The sequence below is a fragment of the Etheostoma cragini genome, chromosome 9 (assembly GCF_013103735.1).
Source record: "Etheostoma cragini isolate CJK2018 chromosome 9, CSU_Ecrag_1.0, whole genome shotgun sequence".
NCBI lineage: Eukaryota > Metazoa > Chordata > Actinopteri > Perciformes > Percidae > Etheostoma > Etheostoma cragini.
In genome coordinates this window covers 22,811,261-22,833,394 of record NC_048415.1, presented here as the reverse complement: position 1 = coordinate 22,833,394, position 22,134 = coordinate 22,811,261, and the positions used below count along the sequence as shown (strand labels likewise).

Sequence of the window (22,134 nt, the reverse complement as noted above, 5' to 3'; positions counted from 1 at the left end):
CACACACACACACACACACACACACACACACACACACACACACACACACACACACACACACACACACACACAGCTTATTAAATACTTCCTCTTTTTTCCTACATTCAAACTGTCATCATTTCTAAAAGAAGAGACGCTACACTACTAGAACATCATTTTTATTTTATTTTTATTCTCAATAACTAGTGTGATAAAACTAGTGTGAATGGTACAGAAAACAACAAGAACAAAAACACAAATTCTCAAAAGTAAAAAAATAAAAACGCTATGGATAATGTGAATGATATAAACAGTTCCCATGATGCTCTGCATTGCCAAGGTGAAAAGCAAATTACACAGTAACATTAACTGAGGATACTGTGAATAAAAATATGTTAATATCTCACTAAAAAATCAATCAGACAGCTGCAGCTGATTCAGAACGCTGCTGCTCGAGTCCTCACTAAGACCAAGAGACTGGATCCCATCACTCCAGTCCTCACTAAGACCAAGAGACTGGATCCCATCAGTCCAGTTCTGAAGTCTTTACACTGGCTTCCTGTGTCTCAAAGAATTGATTTCAAAGTACTTTTGCTAGTTTATAAATCACTAAAACGGTTTAGGTCCAAAATACATTTCTGATCTGCTACTACACTATGACCCCCCCAGACCTCTCAGGTCATCTGGGACAGGTCTACTTTCTGTCCCTAGAGTCAGAACTAAACAGGGTGAAGCGGCATTCAGTTTCTATGCTCCTCATATCTGGAATAAACTCCCAGAAACCTGCAGAGCCGCTGCTACTCTCACTTCTTTTAAATCAAGGCTAAAGACCTTTCTTTTTGATGTTGCCTTTCTTTAAATTATGTTCTTTTAATGTTTAATTTCTTATGCTGCACTGTAACTTTTATTCTTGTGTTGTATGTGTCTTAATGTTTCTATTTTCAATTCACATGTTTAATCTGTTTTTTTTTTTTTAACTGATTTTGTGTAAAGCCCTTTGAATTGCCCTGTTGCTGAAATGTGCTCTACAGATAAAGCTGCCTTGCCTTAATTTATGTTAGTTCTGTTTAGTAAAAGTACTTTAAACTAACTTTTTTGGGGGCTCAATTCTAAATGGTAACCTAAACCTGGTGCATAATAAAAAATATTGGAGGGTTGCTTCTTCTTGCTTGTACAATTTAAAGCACAAGTTCTCTGAGAATCTCTTTTATATCCAAGCTAAACTGGTAATGTAACTGAAATGTTCCAACCTAATTGATACCGAATCCTTGTGAATAAAATTCAAATAGATTTGGGAAATCATTGGCGATACTCCTAGTAAGGAACCTGCAGGGAGTTAGCACCCAGCTCTGCAGGTCCTCTCAGCTCAACGGAGCATCTTAGCCTCTGCCATGGTCTTGGTTTTTAGGGTTTTGGTTCACCCACCATCGCTCTCATCAGTGGCGTTTTTTGGCCACAACCCACTCTAAAAATCCACTGTGCTAGCAAGCCAGCTAACATAGTGGAATATTTAGCCATTAAAGGGCCAGATATTTGGAGAAGAAAACGGAGCTGAAAGCAGCGTGAATATTGGACTTGCATACATCAGGTGAGCTGAAACACAAATCTAAATGAATGCTAATGTTGCTCTGTGTCTGCTGGATGTGTAAATAAGGCCGCAATAACGTATTATTGCACGTTTCACTTTAAGAACATATTCATGTTCATTGCGAAAGAGCTGCATTACTTTCTTTCAGGTCCTGCAAACCCTCTTCACTCATCAGGATCCGATTGATTATTCAGACATGACACAGCCTTTAAGTACCTCCAAAGTTACTCTGAGCTAAACATTCAAAACAATGAATGTAGATATCCTTATTTCTCATTAAGTTGTCTAAAAGATATAATGCACCATTTCTTAAAGGCAGCATCTGTACAAACACTTCTCTTCAACTGTCAAATCAAATCCGACGTTGGAGAGAGGTAATACAGTTATGATAAAAGAGAAGCGGAGTAGAAATGGAGCCTCGTCATCCCACGTCGATGGAGTGACACACATAATTGTAGCAATTTGGTTAACTAAGTAGTACTAATCTGGAGTGTTTGGCATGTGTTTCTTTTCCCCCAGAGATTGGAAATGTAAAATGAGTTAGACTAGGTGTTTGTTCTGCCAGAGGAGGAGAAGCCAAATGTGTAGTTCTAAAGTCCACGCTAATCCACGGATTGCATCCAACCACATGTTTCAGACAGGATAAGGAGTTACATGCCAAATTAAATTCTGATTTGGCATCTCTTGGCAAAGGACTTAACACTGAATCATTTGACCATGTACTTCTAAGTCCCCAAACCAGACATGAGCTTTGCAAATTAAAGGCTTTTATGAGACGTAATGGGAATTTGTTCCAATGCTAAGACTTTGATGAGTCCTGTTCAAAAATTCCATTTGCTTTCCATGGCTTTTTATCTGTTTTCATTAGAATTTAATTGATGTCATCCATGTAGTTTATCCAAGGCAGCTGACCAAATTAATTCAGCACGGGTTCACAGTTGCCTCGACTAAACTGCTGAAGAAGAGAAAAAAATAAAAAAGCAAGACAGAGTGATAATGTTAGAATTGTAAACACGTCTTGAACATAACAACATCTCAGAAATTGTCAGCATTGCATTAAACATTGCCTCTGGGTGCTGAATTGTTTAAACATTAACCTTGTGACCTCCGCTAAAACTCAAGTGTAAACCTCTGGGTGAGGAACTCAAATATGCTGCTGGACAACAAGGTGGTGCCCCGGTCCTCCCTCCCCTCTCGCTCCACCACAGAGCCGTAAGTCACTTGTAACCTGTGGCTTACACAGAATTAAAACCTTAAGTTTCATGTGAATTTCTCTCCAACATCAAAAATGTTTTTAGATTTCTCATTTCAGGAAAAGACAAGTTGTGGTGAATGTTACAGAGATGCATGTTTCTTTGAAAAGGAGTGGAAAGCATTAATACTGTCATTTAGGAGTTCAAACGTGTGAATGTGCTCATGTAAAACCCTCTCACCAGTCGGCTTCGGATCCACAGCCGTCCTTCCAATCTCTTCCTAACACCTGCTCTCAGCCTGGAAGAGGTTTGTGGCTGATTCAGGGTCAGCTAGGAAACAGGCGTTTACTAGAAGCCTTTTCTATTAAGTAGAATGTAATGTATTAGCTTCTTTTTTACACAATGCCCTGTCCTTTTCCTTTTGCTGACGTCGGTCTCCACCGAATCGTCAGCGGCGTGGCCAAACACATTCAGAAACTACTGGCCCGTGCCAGCGCTGATGTATGGCGCTCCCATACTGGCCCTGTGAGTCCCCCCCCCGGCCCACTGAGGCTTTTAACTTGATAAAAGCAGTGTTACACGCCCAGGGAAATATATTAATATTATATTGCTTTGGTAATAGCTTTTACAAAATGTTGATGTTGAGCTGGAGTACAAATAAATATTGTCATTGAGTCGGTTACACTAGATGTATATAGGCTAAAAGGGCTTTTGAAGCAGATATTTTTCATGTGAAAAAAGGATATATTAAAAGGTTGTTTCATGAATTTGTATGATAGGATGACTGTCTTTAAAACTCTTCAGTTAGTTTTTTGTGATGAAGTCTCATTTGTTTTTCAGACTGGTTTAAAAAAAGAGTGAGATAAAGAGAGAGTGAGGCAAGAGGAAAGAAACCTAACTTATTTCTTAACTGCTTCAACATGAATCCATATTCAAGCAAAAAATAACCAGAACTTTCCAAAGCATAGGGGGTTGTTTGAAATATTACGAAATGGGTGAAAATCTGAGAAAAACATACTGAAAATAAACTTGTATTTTCTACACACAAAAATGACATTTAATAAAAATGTCATTTTTGTTTGCCCACTTCTCTTTCTTTTACCAGAATAATTTCCTGTCCTTGTCAGCGCTATATAAATATAATATATTATTATTATTTTCAAAAGAGGACCTTCTTTTCTCTCAACATAATATCTGGGGGGGAACTTTAAAATTCTGAGATCTGTGGTTGTGAAAATAGTCCCCCTCATTCATAGGTTAGCTGTATATGCTATATATGCTATATGCTGTGTGTTTCCAACCAACCAGTGCAGGTCGCTGCGAGATCCCTCCCTGGCACCCTGGTACCGCCGGGACTCGAACCCTGGCTCTCTGCTGTGGTACACAGAACAACTGTCCCATCTGCGTCACCCAATATTTCAGCTTATCAGCACTTCCTGTTCTGCAGGTCTGCGTGGTGCTTATGCTGTCACGTCATGTCAAAGCAGTGTGAACGAGGCAGAGAGACCACGGCTTCTGTGCCGTGAATGAAGCCGGCTCCATTTGTGACAATGAGGAGTTGAAAGCTCCAAGTGAGCGCTAATGAGAGAAAGCAGCAGGAAGACCTACTTAATACGACAACTTCCCCTGTCTTTATTGAGCAATTACTTTTAAGTAGCTTCTTTGTGAACAAGGAATCCTAATCAGTGATTAAAGTTATTTGAGAGGCCATAAGAAGTATAATTGGTTATCGGGGATCCGGAGTATTGTTAAGGGGAAAGATAAAAGGGTGGAGATGGATCCAGCTGTGACACTGGGACTAATATTACATTTTGTTTTTCAAGTAAGTGACACACTTATAAACACTTCAGACATAGTGCTGTATGTAACTCATGACTGATTGTCTATGAGAAAATGCTTTGAATTTATGGATTTTGTTTAAAAAATAATAGAGAAAAAAAGGAATAGCTCTTTGTAGGAAGAAAAAAAACCTTTGCAGGTTGAGGATTATGAAATGCAATGGTGTCTGAAGGTTGAGCATATGTTTATAGATTTACATATGTACAATATGATCAGTGTTACAGTGTGTAAGCGCTGGCCATCTGGTCTGTAACGACTTAGGACAAAGCCCAGAAGGACGGCCTTCTCGTCAGTGAAAGGGAGGAGAGAACAGCCCCTCATTAGAAGAGAAACACAGAACAGAACCTGAACTTTGATGTATTTACTGCTGAGAGCTTGGTGTCTGTTCACACATGCTGCTATGAGCCCAAATAAGTGTGCGGGTGTGAGACAGTGGACGAGGCTGTCATCCCCCAGAAACTGTTCAGGCCGCAACCACGACCTATATTAACGTTTATAGTGGCGCCGTAGTCCTTATGAAGTAAGCCACGTAGCTATTTATATAGAAAAGCTATTTTTATTTCGGCCATCATTTCAGTGTATCCTCTATTTCCTGGGTGAGACGTCAGCGAGATGTCGAGCCAGACAGGTAATCACAAACAGGAAGACCGCCCGATACTTTACAAAATAAAACACCTAGGGTCAGGGGGATTTGGGCTGTCTTGACTTCTTATAGCAAGACCCCCCCCCCCCACACACACACACACACTTTACCCCACCCAGCCTGTCTCTTTCTTCAGCCATGTATCTTCTCTCCTATAAGACACACAGGGTTTTTCAGTGTGAGGGGACCGGGGTTTGAGTCCTGTTTAAAATAAAAGTAAACAGTGAGTCTTTTTTAACTTACATCTCGTGCAGGGCTTGAAATTTACTTTTTTTTTTTAAATCACCAGCCAACATGGCTCGCACACTTTTGAATTAATTTAAATTTCCACTACAACTTCAACAAATTTGTATAACTTAATAACTTAAAGTCATCGACTCTGGGCTCTAGGCCAACAGTTGCACAACACGGCATGGTGCTCATGGGAAAGGTAATATTAGTAGTAAGCAGTGTTGGAAGATATAGAGATACGTTTTCAAGCCAAACGCACACAAAACCGCCTAAAATCTTGGCAAATAACAGTTCTGCAGCCAGCCTGGTTTGCTTCATCGATCCAAGGTGACTAGTAACATTGTAAAGTTACTAGTCACCTTGGATCGAAGTTAAAACCTTTATGAAACACTCCCGTGGTCAGGTTAGAAGAATATCATTGTAGGGTTGGAAGGACTTGTTGGTGTCACGTGTGTCACGGGACAATCACAGATCTACTCACTAAAATCTAAATTGTTCATTCTTTTTTATTTACACAAACCTAATCTGTATCTAAAATAAAAATCAGAGAGGTGTCTTTACTCTACACAGCAGCAAAAAAATCTTGAAGCCCCTCCAGACAAAATGGAAAAAAGTGTTTTCAGTCCTGGGTGTCACTCCACATGCTTTATCTCCTCATAGCCGTCCCAAATGGGCTGTGGCAGAGGTTGAGCGCACATTGTTTTGACATAATTATGGAGACATTTTATTCCATCCTTCGCTGAAGAGAGCAGCTGAGCCCTGCTCTTAATTAGCATGATATGTATAGAGGAGTGATTTATGACTTCATTTGGTTTGGAGATGGAAGGGAAGGATTTGAGGTCTTTGGAGATATACTTGTTTCAAGTGTAAAGGAGCAGACCCAAATTGGCTTCTGCTACCCTGAGGAGAATTCCCACGGGAGGAGAAATTCAAATCAGGAACAACAGACGGATTATGTTTTTGTATAAAAGCAAAGAAACAAATACTGTGAATAGGTGAATGGTTTCAGAGTTGGCCTTTTTTCATCGAAAAGCTTAAGACATCAAATGGGCTGAACAATAAGTGCCTCAAAATGGGATGTTAGGAAGAAGATGGAAGGTTTGCTGACGAGTGAAAGCGTGATTCATTACGGCGGAGAGCGGCGCTTTGCTGCCATTTCTACAAACAAACGGGAGAGAGAGCCAATGAAGCCAGTCAAATGTCACTGCTGTGTAAACTCCACCAGTGTCATAACACGAAACCTTTTCAAACAGTGAGAATCTACTGGAAGCCTTCATCCACTCACTCTGAGACCAAGAGCCAAAGTGGATGTGGGGTAACGGGCCGTACGTCTACTTTGAACTTGTATAAACGTGGCTTTATGACCTATTGAAATAAGATACTTGTGATGGGTATTCCACTGCCATAAGGACAGTTCCACAGTATGAGTAATATGGTGACATTTAAACATAATTACCATCTAAAGGATACTTAATGTAATTGATTAAGTGTCTTATTCTCTTCGATGGAGAACACTTTACATTGTGCTTGTCAACTATAGCAATATATGAAATATCTTTTTAATCTCACTTAGGGAAAATTACATTTTCAGTTTCTCAATTTTTTAAGATCATAGTGTATGTATTTATGTGATTTAGCATAAAGTACTTAGTGTATACAGTATTAGAGCTAGGCCAATACATGAGGCCATATCAGCTTATGTCACATATGTTCATGATAAATAGGTTGTTTTCACACCTGAGCAGTTCGGTCCATTTTAACTGGGCTGATGTCGATACCGATGTGTAGAATAATCATTTGGTCGATGCCGATGTTGTCGATGTTTTCTTTTGCGCCAGGTAAACAAATAAAACTCATTATAAAAAATATCACACTAACTAATATCCCACTAACAGTGAATGAGAAAAAATTCCCTAGCATTAGGGAGTGTACCTGAAGGCATCATAGGGTCCCGTCGGAGGTCATGTGGTGTGTTGTTTGTTTACATAACTCACCCACAGGATAGGCTGCTGTTGGATGAGTCTGACCAATTAACACGAAGCAGATAACATCGGCCACTGCCATCGGTGCATGTCACTTTATTAATCATTATTATTATAATTATTATGATTATTAAGGGCCGATGGCGGTAAATAGGGGGACATTGGCCAATGTATGCGCTCAGCTTCTTCACTCGCTCCCTGTCAGCTGATCATATTGTTTGCCATCTTCTAAAATATTAGTAACACAGACAAAACCAGCAAAGCCCGGCCTTTCTATATTCTGTGTTAGTCCATTATTTCTGAGACCAGAAGCACCGCGGGACATGTGTTACCGATGTTTAGATGCTGGACAGTCTCGAGTTCCTGGTCTTTCTACGCACCTAGCTCACATTGTAGATGGGCAGTTTTTTTCTGTAATGATTTTATGAAAAAAATATCATTGGCTGGTATATATGGTATTGTTTTTGTAATTGAATTCTTATATACTAACATGGGACATGTATATTTCATATATATAATTTATCGTGAATATGACTATTATAATGATTATGTGTTGTCTCATAATCGATTATCACTTCATGCAATCTAATAGAAGGAGAGCACTTTTTCCTGTGCTCAAATCAATGTTTGAACTCTTACTCAGCATTCAAAGTTCCTTTGATTCTGGGGACAGAACAGACAGGATATGTATTTCCACAATGTTATGACCCTTTAAGATAGTGCTAAGATTTAGAGAAGTGAAACTTCTCAATGTGGCTGCATAAGAACTAGCAACACATGAAATGTTATAGTGTGGATAAAAAGTTGTACACTGTATATATATATATATATATCTTTCAGGAGAACAAAGAAAACAAATACACTTTGAAGCAAAGATTAAAAGAAGTTCACTTGCGGAGACTTTAACACACACTGCAGACAAAACACAAAAAGTAGTTAAGGTATGTGTTCTACTTAGATTAAAGTAGGCTCCAGAGCCGAGCCTGTGGGTTCTACGGGGACAGTGACACACTCATCGGTGGATTTCCTGTAAATTCTCCTGGTGACACCCATGAGGGACTCTGACATAACAACCGGTAGTCAGTTTGCCTCTGGCCAGTCAAGCACGGAGGAATAAAAACAGCTTATGCACATGGTCGACACTTTTGAACTGCTCTGAGCAAACAATTAGCGCGTTTCTGGTAACTTAGTGTGAGAAGTTTGATCCAAAACCGCCCCTCTCGGATGTTTTTTAACTTTCACTATGATTATCTTGCTACAAAAACTTATTAACCTTCATAGGAGACAGCAGACACAACACCATGTTAATGTCACAAAATGGCATCCGTGTTTCTTTGTGTGGTTCTGAGGTTTTTGAAAGAAGTCGGATTTTAATATATTAAGTTATAGATAAGAATCTATTCATTAAAGAAAATGAATATATTCTGAATTAAGTTGCTGGTGATGACTCATTCCCGTGTGAATCATTTTCTTGTGGTGGCAGACGCTCTTTGGTCACACCAAATGTATATTCATATTCACTTTATACACAACCAAAAGAAATTCCCCACATAAACACCTGACTAAGATCACTCTAAACAGATATTTGAAGAAATACTGTATAGAAAAACTAAAAGTCCTGAATATAACAATAGTGCAAGGCAGCGGCTCGAGAGATTTCTGAACATACTGATGAGCATGTCATGTACAGTACATGTAAAAGAACAAGGGAAAGTACTGATGGGAGTCAACAGAAACTGAATCTACAGTCTGTTCTTAGGAATAAGTCTGTTGTCCTCGACATCACGTTTAACACTCGGTTCTCATGCGTAGTTCAACTGAAACAGAGAAGTCCCCGAGAGCACTGAACACACTAACTAGTCACCGTGCGTTGATCTACGCACACAGCATCACAACAACTAAACATTTTCCCCAGGACACTTTACCACCACGGTCAAAAAGGATGTCAAGGTATTGATCTCTGGCAGCCCGCCGCCTGGTTGTCTTTTTATTCCTTCTTTCTTTCCGTTTCTGCTCTTTTTATTGCTGTTTTAACCAGCTGCTTGTTTGACTGTTATGAGGAAAACTGAAAATAAAGTACTTATTAAAAAAAAAAAAGGATGTCAAGGTAGAAAGTAATCTATTAGCATCAAATAGGGATTTGAGGTCTTTTTGTTACAAGAGATTTTAAGGAAGGCCAGTTTATACCACAATGCATTGGTGCACCTGTCACCTCCTCCATCTGCCAATATCATGAATGCTTTATTTTATTTTCATCATTTTCAAATTTTGACAGGAAACACTAAATGACACTTTTGTCAATACTGTTGCAAACTGAAGCTAATAGGCCTTAGCAAGGGACTTTTTATTGCAGGGCTATTGCACTGGATTGCATTACCTTGTACAAATATTCATAATATTTTGTCCACCTCTCCTTCAGCGTGTTGCAGAGCCGCTTCGGATCTAATCACACACGCATTACATCCATATCAGGGTACTTTTAAAATTCCCTACCACTCAAAATGTTGCAGCCAAGAACGTTCATAGGGTGAAGAAGTGGAGCACTGACTCCTTAAAGCAAAAAGCAATCGCGAGTGCCCTTCCCACTGTACATGGACCGTATGAGATCAAGTTAAACCCTAACATCTGATGTGTTGTAAGGAATTTGGAGTAAAGGGTCACTGTCTGAGACCTATATGTCCTTCACTTCCTCCTGCTGGGGCTTTAATCAGAACAAGTTCTCCCTGAAAAAGGAAGGGAAAGAAATCAGAGGACAGACCTCGCTAACCGTGCACTGCCCCGCTGCACAATAAAACCAGGTCCCAGACAGCTCATTCCAGCCTGATACTGGCCCCTGCTAGACAAAGGGACAGCGAGGCGCTGTGCCAAATTGACTTGTCCCTAATTTTTATGGTAATCCTCCATTTTACATCAGACAGTCCCCACATTTGACATAAAAGATATTAAATAAATAAAGAGAGCAAGACCCAGATAATCTGTCCATAAAGACGTCTTATCCTTTGACAAGTGGAGATGTCTGCAGATGGTTTTACACATGTGCGTGTTTAAACCTCTGACAACAACCAGTGTCATTTTAAATGTTAATGTTTTAATGAAAAATGATGTCATAGCCCAAAAATGAACATATGAACACTTGACTTTATCCCTATAACATGCTGCAACATTTAGATATAAGCAATAGGATGGTAAATAAAACCCCAAAACAGACTTAATTAGTATTTCCTCCATTTGACCTCAACTGAATCTTTGTAATGAGGAATTAATTCTGAGCATTGCTCCGTTTATGTAATTACCATCACAGCCAATGTGAACAGTGACTTCTTCTCAAGTCACTGAGGTGACGACATCTTAACAATGACTGAATTCATAACAGTAAAACATTTACATACAACAATTATATCATCTACACATGTATCCCCACCCTCTTTATGTTGTTTCATTAATCCTCTTAATTCCCAGACAATGATTCATTGTGGAAAATGAGACAGTAGCCAACGGTTCTAGATTACATGTTTTTGTAGTAAAATGACATTCTGGAATTACGAGGCTTTAATAATGCTACAAATCATCCACGGGAATAAAATACCTTTTTTGGAGGGATTATTTTTATCGTCTTTTTTGGCTTTTATTTAATAAGACAGCTGAAGACAGGAGATGGGGGGGAAGACATGCAGCAAAGTAAATGTAAATGTAAATGTGCTGTATATATATAGCGCTTTTCTGGTCTTAACAACTACTCAAAGCGCTTTTACATCTACAGGAAACATTCACCATCACACACATTCATGCACTGTGGCCGAGGCTGCCGTACAAGGTGCCACCTGCTCATCAGATACACATTCACACACATTCACACTCCGATGCGCAGCACCGGGGGCAACTCGGGGTTCAGTGTCTTGCCCAAGGGCACTTCGACATGGGACTGCAGGGGCAGGGGTCGAACCACCAACCTTCCGATTGGCAGGCAACCGCTCTACCACTGAGCCACAGCCGCCACGGACCAGCAAAGGTCCGCAGGTCCGACTCAAACCTGGGCCACTGTGGTCGAGACGCAGCCTTTGCACATGGCGAGCACGGTCAAACAGGTCAGCTATCGGGGGGCACCTTTTTTTTTGTAATTTTGCTGAAAATATGACAACACGGTCGAGGTAGATATCAACACTCAAGAGTTTCAGGGATCCTTCCGTCCTTTACAGAAATGGAGGCAACGTCACTGAAACATTGACCAATCAAATACAAAACTATTTGTGGCTTTCGTTGTATGCGGAAGTACCTAGACCAGGACGCGTTGGAAGCCCAGGACCCCGTATCTGAAAGAGACACGGTACAGGGGCCCCCTACTAAATCGCAAACAGTTTATTAAATTGAATAAAAATTAAGTTGCGTATTAGATTGGGCATGAAATAACATGTAGGGTGGCCTAAAGCCTTTATACATACTCATTTTGGGCATAGAGGACTAAAATATTAAAATAATAATTGTTGACATTATTTTATAAATCACTGTTGTTAACACACATGTGGCACAGTGTCTCCTTAGGATTAACTGGATCTGTGGAGTCCACCTCAGGGACCACCTTACCTATCGGCCAGTAAGCCTATAAGCACTGGCTTTGTCCCCCAAATAGGGCGATTTACATTTGCTAATAATATGTTTGATTCATGTTCACACGTTTGAATTTTCCTGGAAACTTTTACAAATCTAACAGGAATTAGGTGGCCGCCGGCCAGTGACTCCCAGACCCCTTGTTGAAGATCTCTGATCTCTAGATCAGGCCAGATGAAGAAAAGGAACCAGATGGGAAGTCTGATGACGTTAGTGTGTTTTCTTACTCGGTGGTGGGCAGAGCTCTAACAGCAGCCGTCTAAGAACAACTTTTACAAAACTAACATCTGGAGTACCAGAGAGGGCCGTACTCAAACCACAACCCCCCCCAGACAGCAGTGTTTTCAACCTGACAGTGGGCTCGCTGCATGCTGAATTTCATAACCGTTTCCCCTGTTTTGGAAATCTAGGGTTCTCAGGGGGGTTTGAGGGTAGACGTTTACATAATGTTGGCATTACAACACATATACCAGATGGTGAGGTGGGACAAATATGGCCGATGACACGACAAGTGTTGTACTTTTACAACAACTGGCTCACTGAAAACAGTGCAAAGTAATAGTCTTTGTAAAAAATGACATGGAAATGTGTATCCATCTCTTTACACAAAGTTGAGTATTGTTGTCCAATAAGTTGCTACTTGGAGCATATGCAAAAATGAAGCATCACTGCCTGTGAAAGGCCTGTAGGTAACACTGAGAAGGTGTCTGCATTTTTCAGATTTATTTATCACCAATGACTCAAAAAGATTTCAAAAGACACTCATGTTGTAGTATTCTTCACAGAAAAATAGGGGAAGAATAATAATAATGTTTCTCTTTATTTGCATTGATCTTCCTATTATTGTGTTTTTTTGGTTCAAAAAGGCTTGCGCTTATTATTAATAACACTAAAACATGACCATGTTTGCCTAAAACTCAAACATAGTTTCCATCTTTATTTGACTAAACACGGGAGTCTTCATTAAGACTGTTTTTTTAAAATAATAAAATAATAATTATATGTTATAATATGAGCTTGGCTCTCGACAGATATTACTCATCAAAGGCAGTTGAGAAGTCATATTTGCCTCATGTAAAACACAGAGCAGTGGAGCAGAACTCTGTGTGTTTGCCCAACATCGTTCTGCCTCATCTTAAATCATCTCCGGCTCAGATGTGAATCTTAACAATTCCAGACTGTAACCCTGTTGCAGTGGAACAGAGGCTGATTAAAGGAGTTTCACTAAAACTCTATTAGTAAATGTGTTTATTGCACATTAACTTGTAGCACTAGATCCTTTTTTTAGACAAACAAAGCATGAGCCCCCAAGGGGCCTAAAAGAGCAGACAACGCAAGGCTTCCTGGACTCGCACATGACTGCAAAACCACAGTTCTTACACTGTATGTTTATTAGAAATTAGGCATGCAACAAGGCCTCTGTCACAATGCAAAGATGTGAGTGCATGCATGAAGCAAAACTCCATCAAAAATTTTGCAATTATTGCAAGGCCATACGGCTCCACATGATACATACACAGAGGCATAAAAGGAGACAGGTTCCAGACCCCCACAGCCACACGCAGTCCACCTGTACTTTAGACCGCTTAAGGAAAATTCCCTTAGCGTTCTGTCGGAGCGCAGCTTAGCAATCCCATGTGATACAGATGGAAACAAGAGGCCTAACCACAAACATCCAAGATCCCTGTAGCTTTAAAGTAGAATTATACTTCAACGTAAGAGTAGATGTATGGAGGACCAGGTCTACCATATTTAAGAATAAATACAGAAATAAATAAATGCTCAATAAATAAATAGGCATACAATTAATTGCCCCAAAAAATACAATGAACAAATAAATGTAGGTAGAAATTAAATTATACAGTGAGACATAAATGTATATATCTTTTTTAATTAGCTTCTTTATATATTTACCTTTGAAATAATTACCTTATTTATTTATTGTCCGTTATAATCTTCAACTTTATTTAGTAATTACCTATTTTTTAAATGTATTTATTTCTGTGTGAGTTTCATTTTTTGGTCGGTTTTATTCTTCCTTTGCATTTCTACCCTATTTATTTTCACCCCTGGTATTTATTTCTGCCTGGCACTTTTACATTTCTTTATGTATTTCTACCTCATTAATGCAAATGAGGAGGGGCGGGTCTTAAGGGGTCAACTTCTGCCCATTGGTTGGTCAGCATTTCACTACACAGTCAAATTTACATGCCACCAATCACAAACACAACAAAGATGGCTACCCGCGATGAAGTTGTCAGTGACAGGAGGCATTTAGCAACTGTTTTTAAAAACAATGCTAACGTTCTAAGAATTGACTTTATCATTTTTCGTTTAGACGCTCTGACAGAACGTGTGTTTCAGTTAGCGGCACACATGGACACAGATGTGGACAATGTAGTTTTTCAGAATGTGGAGGAAGCGGCCTATCTTCTTAACTCGGTCGCTAACGTTACCACACACCAGGGATAGCTGGTCGCCCTGCTTCTATGCTGCCTGTGGACGCCTGGAAGGACTTCTACATGCGGGTTAGCCTGTTGGTGCCACTGCAAGGCTTTTTGGACTCAGCAAAACAACAGTCAGTGTACCGTTACATGTGATGCCAACAGAACCAGTGTGTGTAACGTTACCAATTCACAAGAATGACACAGGAGAAAGGCAAACCCTTGCTAGCTTTGTTTAATTTACAAAGTTATGGAACTAATCAAGAATGCATAGAAAGTAACGTCATGTCGCACACACAGTGACTTCAGACTTGACTCCGACTCGAGGTGCGGGACTCGTGAACAATGTAAAATGGCAATGTGAAACCAGTGGCATGTAAATACGACCGTGCAGTGAAATGCTGACCAACCAATGGGCAGAAGTTGGCCCCTTAAGACCCGCCCCTCCTCATTTGCATTAATGAGGCAGAAATACATAAAGAAATGTAAAAGTGCCAGGCAGAAATAAATACCAGGGGTGAAAATAAATAGGGTAGAAATGCAAAGGAAGAATAAAACCAACCAAAAAATGAAACTCACACAGAAATAAATACATTTAAAAAATAGGTAATTACTAAATAAAGTTGAAGATTATAACGGACAATAAATAAATAAGGTAATTATTACAAAGGTAAATATATAAAGAAGCTAATTAAAAGAGATATATACATTTATGTCTCACTGTATAATTTAATTTCTACCTACATTTATTTGTTCATTGTATTTTTTGGGGCAATTAATTGTATGCCTATTTATTTATTGAGCATTTATTTATTTCTGTATTTATTCTTAAATATGGTAGACCTGGTCCTCCATATAGATGATCGGTGTTACCATGACAATAAAAGTCTCTCTAGCATTATTGAGTATGATGTGTTTGAGTGCCTTATTTTTTTATTTATTTTACATTATTTACTGCTCCGCTGTTCATGGTCCAGATGCAGCACACTGCAGGCCCGCAGTAACATCTTTTATCAATGAGCTGTTTAGGATTGTAAAATATATATATATATACAGTATATATCAAACTATAACCGTGGCAACCAATACTAAATAGCTCTGCTATGTGGAAAATGATTGAATCTTGCCTTTATTGATTATGTTTTGCAAAGTTTATTTTAGCAGGTCTTTCTTTCCTCTCTAATTCATCACACCATCACTGAGAAGAATACATAATTTAAAGAGAAGTGGAACATGAACATTTAGTCATTCTATAAATGGACAGGGAAAGAAAAAATGTGTCTGATGTTTGTAATGTAGAAGATTCAGGACTGTTGGGGCCGGTTTGATCCGGCTGTCAGAACAGTGAGGATGCGGACTTTGAGCAGACATGGCATGGTAAAGAGAAACTCCAGCCAGGGGGGAACAACAACAATGTTCTTTGATTTACTTTTCTTGTTTCAGAGAGTGTGCATAGTTAGAGTATAAAGGTTTCATTTTAAATTGCTTGATCTTAATAATTTAGTGTGTTGTTACCTGAAGTGTCAGGGTGGGTGGCCTCTCCCGGCGGTTTGTAAGGGTTGAACTTGGGCTTGGGTGCGACCACAGGGGCAAATTTCTTGGGTGCCTGCTGCTGGGAGATGGAGATGCTCGCATTCCCCAAAGTGGTCTCCATCCTGGCAGCCACTTGTCCCGCCTGGTCGTTACTGTTCACTGGGTTCCACATGGTTCTGATGAGCAAAGACAAACGCTAGTTAAACTCAAGCTTGGACCTGTGAACTCAACGAACCAGAATAAGAAAAAAGGGTTTATTGTCACAATTAGTTACACTTATGGGGAATTTGCCTTGGTGAATGGTGCATGTATATAAAAACAAACATATTAAACATTAACAGAAATAAACAACAAATGCAGAAAGAAATATACACAAAGTAAAGTATACAAAGTAACAGAGGCTGAATGGGTTGAGTGCAGAATGTGTAAATAATATATAGTATGTGCAATGGGCAGATGTATGGTCCAGGATGAAGGTTAGTGCAAGTGTAGTGACTAGGGATGGGGGGTGTTAAGAGTCAAGTGTCAGTGGGGGTCCGGGCCTTGTTGGTGAGGCTGACTGCAGAGGGGAAGAAGAAGAAACTGGACAACATACAGTAATGTCAGTCAACACAGGGGATGGAGACACTCTGAAAACCACTAAAGATATTTAGAGTTACAGTCAGAACTGAGAAAACTTAGCCATGGATCACAAAAGGATGACGTATAAATATGGAATCCAGCTCCAAACCATACACTGTACATAAAAACGGACTACGTGTCTCCACTTTCTCCCACTGCACAAAAGTGAGACCCAAATATCCCAGATACGGGCGCTGCTGTCTAGAGTCTGCGCACAACTGATCGTGTCTCTCTCCAACCAACACACACACACACACACACACGGCAACTGGCGAGTCAATCACAGCTGTTAATCATGACATCTTACATGGCTTTTAAAACATCTATAACTAATTCAAACTAAACTTAAACTTAAAACAAGCAACCGTGTAAACAGAACTACCTAAAATGGCAGAAACTGGCGTTGGTAAGAGTTTATTAGAAGAAAAAAAGAAAAAAAGAAGTAATCATTTAATATTCCCCAAGTCAAAATTACATTTTTAAATGTATCCAAAGATTTTATAGTTTGGCCCATGTTCTATCCGCTAACATAAATGGGGGAGGGACATAAGATTGAGATGTTTTGGCTTCACTGGAGAAAAGCAAGTCCAGACCCACATCAGACTGCCCAATCCATCAGAAAGACCTGGAGACACTGGAGTTGGTACACCATTCCACTATAAAGAGATCCTGGTACAAACATGGTCTTCATGGAAGAGTCATCAGAAGAAAACCTCTTCTACGTCCTCACCACAAAAATCTTTTAAAAGTTACTTTTTCTTTTTTCGTATTGCAATATACATATCGCAGGGGGGGAAAATATCACAATGTCAGTTTTTTTCCAACATTGTGCAGGCCTACATTCTATGCTCCACACCGTTTAACTTTAATAACACAACAACATATACCTTATGGCATTTTCGATGTAGGAAGTCCTGCCAGCTGGAATGATCAGAAGAAATGCTACGTAATCGGTTTCTTCAAGGACAGGAGCCCCAGTGATCTGGCCAGGGAAGTAAGCGGCCTGGACTAAAGTAAAAAAGGGTCTCCTAAGACAAACTGCAATGGCCCTTGGAACGGTTTAAGAGTACTGTTACAGGAGTTACCACAAAACCAATCTAATGATATTAATGGGTTGAGGTTCTGTAGAAAACTAATGTAACTTAGTATCTAGGAATGCACTGATCAAATATGGATATTGGGCCAAAACCAGTCTATATCCTTCATGTTCCACTTAGGAGATTGCTCCGGCGCTGCAGGAAATTCTGCTGGATGCATTTTACATTTCCTTCCTCTGTCTCTGTGTTGCCGTTCCAACCTCTAGTGGATTTCTGAGGAATACTGTTACCTGGTCCTCAGATCTCTGCAGGGTAAATCCAGACAGCTAGCTAGACTATCTGTCCAATCTGAGGACTATGGTTACCTGGTCCTAAGATCTCTGCAGGGTAAATCCAGACAGCTAGCTAGACTATCTGTCTAATCTGAGGACTATGGTTACCTGGTCCTAAGATCTCTGCTGGGTAAATCCAGACAGCTAGCTAGACTATCTGTCCAATCTGAGGACTATGGTTACCTGGTCCTCAGATCTCTGCAGGGTAAATCCAGACAGCTAGCTAGACTATCTGTCCAATCTGAGGACTATGGTTACCTGGTCCTCAGATCTCTGCAGGGTAAATCCAGACAGCTAGCTAGACTATCTGTCCAATCGGACTAAAACTACTTCTGAACGTACACATGTTCCACCAAAACAAGTTCCTTCCTGAGACTATTTAGCAGAGGCATCGTGGCTCCGTCCGGAGCTTAGCCCCGCCCAAGATGATTGTGATTGATTTAAAGAAATGCCGATAAACCAGAGCATAATTCGAGATTAGTATAATGTTGACTGTGTACATCTACGTATAGAGATTTAGTATTCTAGTACATTACAGTAAAGTAAGTTATGGCTCAATAAGAAGTGACCAGCAGCTGACTGCCACCAGTGTACTGAATACTTCCTCATATTGTTCTACTACGTGTTTCTGACAGGCCCAGTAAGACCCACGCTGTGTAAAACGCCTCACTCTGTGGGGTGTCTCCCACTGTTTCTCAGGACTAGGGCATTACAAATGGAGGAGGCTGGTCCCTGTCCCCATGTGTGCGGAGGATTCAAGTCAACTTTTTGCATTGAAGCTACGGAGTCAGACTATTAAGCAGGTATTATTTTGTAAAACAACAAAAACAAGGTAATACACACCGTGCATTCATATGTCCAATCAAAAACAACAAAATATTTTCAAACCAGAAATATTTAATACAGAAAAAGTGTTTTTAGTGTTGATGCAGCTGTCCAAAAAACAAAATCAGATCAGTATCTATAAGTATCTTATATACAAAGATAAATATGTATTAATTTATTTTCAAATGATAATGTATTTACAACATTGTTGTTTTTTTATGGCGGAGGACACTTGGATTGAAATTGTTAGATCAGGAAGCAGTCCATATATTATTTTATTTTTTAAGTTATTTTTTCTGGGTTTTTTCCCTTTGTTAGATAGGCAGACAGAGATGTGTGAAAGGGGGAGAGAGAGGGGGATTGACATGCAGCAAAGGGGCCATATATATATATATATATATATATATATATATATATATATATATATATATATATATATACAGCCAGTCCTGTGCTCCAGGCATGTCCAGCTGGGAGGAGGCCCCAGGGAAGACCCAGGACTAGGTGGAAGGACGTTCAGCTAGGAGGAGGCCTCTGGGAAGACCCAGGAATAGGTGGAGGGATTAGATCTCCAACCTGGCCTGGGAACGAGTCAGGATCCCCCAGTCGGAGCTGGTTGATGTGGCTCGGGAAAGGGAAGTTTTGGGGTCCCCTGCTGGCGACCCAACATTGGGTCAATAAGCGGACAAAGATGGATGGATAGTATATCATATATTTTTGTGGACTAGAACGGCCTTAATGCAGTTACAGTGAAAACAACAGAGTGAAAGACTTTGCTGTGGCTGAGGACACAAACATCCAGTATTTCACCATCGCATTCTGAAATCACTTGAAATATTTGAACTATTTATACACCACGCTTTTTCCCATCCTTCTTTTTGTTTGTGTTTGTTGTGCTGTGTTCTGATGTTTTTGGCTGTTTATTATCCTCCGTCTGACTGATACAGGGTTTACATTCTTTCTCTGGAGCACAGGAGAAAAAGCCCACGCACAATCATCTTTTAATATCTGCTCAAATCCCTGCTCCTCCTGCCGCCTGAATGCTTCTGACTTTTGCTTCTGTCTCACACCCACCTGTCCTTTCAATGTAAATGCTTTCATTTCTCAACGCTCAAATGGCTAACAAAATAAAAGATGAATTAAAACAAGGGGGGAACGGGAGAAATGATCTTAGAATGTGTGACTAATATTTAATACACAGAGTGTTGAATGGAAAATGTCTTTTCAGTATGTGGTTCCATATTTTTTAATGATGGCAAATAATTCAAAGTGGGATGTCACTTTATATTTACTGGGCCCCGAAGTGCACATAAACCCACTAACATCTGTTTGTCTGTTATTTCCAATGAATTATGTGCCATGTTAGGAACACAAAGCTAAACCCCACACACTGATGATAAAGACATCTAACTGCTTAGCCTCCATTTTAACCCTAAACTCTTAAAAAGGACAGTTCAACCCAAAAACAAAAATACGTATTTTTCCTCTTGCTTGAAATGATATTTATTAATCTAGGTAGTTTTGGAGTAAGTTTTTCCAGTGTTGGAGATGTCTGCCTGCTTTCTCATATAATGGAACTAGATGGCATGTAAGCTTTCAGTTTCTCAGTTGCTTTTCCCAGATTTTACCATATCTGAACCCGATCGATATAAAGACACTGTGGAGCACTTTGCACTCCCCCCGGGCTAGCAAAGTATACAGCAATGTTAATATATTGTATTAATGGTCTTCTCTATGCTGCCCTAGGTTTTCTAAGAAACAGGGTTGGCGTTGACCCCAGCATGCAGCAGTGTTGCAGAGTACACCTATTACAAGCAGATGAACACGGTCACAACTTCAGAGTTTCCATTTCCCCCTGCGTGTCATAGGACTGTGGGAGGAGACGCACACAAACAATATCTGCAGCACAAAGTATATGTGTAGAAGTTGAGCGTTGCTGTAGACGTATTCAGACTCCAAACAGATGCGGCCTCATTGCAATGCGCATCTCAGACCTGTCTCCCGCGCTGGCACAGCGTAACGGCGTGTGTGGAGAGAAGTCTGATGATGTTACACTAAACATGACGAGCTTTTTTGCTTATTTAACAGTGACTTAGTGTTCTGTGATCTCCTGCTACTTAATAAGCTAAATAATGCATTTGCTTACAGCTCTTGTGTATCAGCTTTAATGTGTGCAGTGATAAAAAAAACTAAAAGCCCCCCCACCTCGTGCAAATGACTGAAAAAACAAGAAGACGTGTACAAAACGCACACACGCATACACACAATGGAGTGATAGAAGTGAGGCACAGGTCGAAAGTGAATCCGTATTGAAGCCCCATGAAAGGAAAGTCAATTCAGACTGCCGGGGCAGTTACAAGATGACTCACAAAGCTGTGACACCGTGTTTAGGAGTGTTGCTTTATGGGGGGCACGCCAGTCGGGCTCTCTTCTCACAGCTGTTCCACTGCACTTTTACAGCTGTCATTGAGGAACTGCTGCAGGTGTTTCTGCTGCATTAATCTTTCATATCCACCAAGGAAACTATCAAACAAAAACCATCCAAAGAGGACCACAGAGAGTACAGAATTCAAACATAAAATGGCAGGGTTCAGAGACTTTTTTTGAGGGAAAGCATGTCTTGCTTTCTAGTAAATCGTCTTTGTGGCTGGGAGACTGAATCGCACGTTGAAGACGTATACCAAACGGCAGAACATGATCTGGCAGTGTTCATCCGATATTAAAAAAGCTGTAATAGCTTCAGTAGATTCTTTCTTTTGCCTGTTTTAACATGAACAGACAAAGATGTATGGGTAACTGACTGTTACAGCAGTAGTAGTGTTTTTACCTTGATGTGTTTTGTCAAAAACGTTCTCCCTCTGAGTAGAGTTCACACTAGAAAGTTATTGTTTTCCATCAGATCTTTTATAGATCTTGATGTTTCCAAGCGCACTTGAAAGCAGCTTCATTTCCTTCATTTGTGTCTTACTGTTGCAGGAAACAGCTGACCAATGTTTCATTTTTATACCCTCATAGTTGTTCTTTACTTTCTCGGGGCAGCAATACAGGTTTCCTCTTTACTGTACGGCAGAAGTCTTTAACAGTTATTAAATCCTTAGTGGTCCGTAATACTGTATCTGAAGTCTCTCTATATAGACCTTGGTGGTCCGTAATACTGTATCTGAAGTCTCTTTATATAGACCTTAGTGGTCCCCTAATACTGTGTCTGAAGTCTCTCTATATAGACCTTAGTGGTCCCCTAATACTGTATCTGAAGTCTCTCTATATAGACCTTAGTGGTCC

The 22,134-nt window shown here is 40.0% G+C and overlaps 1 protein-coding gene across 1 annotated transcript in view; it reads right to left on the bottom strand.

Annotated features, from left to right (window-relative positions):
• The window catches only part of lpp (LIM domain containing preferred translocation partner in lipoma), a 139,343-nt gene that overhangs the window by 79,241 nt on the left and 37,968 nt on the right, over window positions 1-22,134 (bottom strand). Inside the window, exon 4 of the mRNA XM_034882215.1 lies at window positions 16,009-16,213. Within this exon, the coding sequence (XP_034738106.1) occupies window positions 16,009-16,209 (201 nt within the window). The 5' untranslated portion in view covers window positions 16,210-16,213. The remainder of the gene's footprint in view (window positions 1-16,008; window positions 16,214-22,134) is intronic.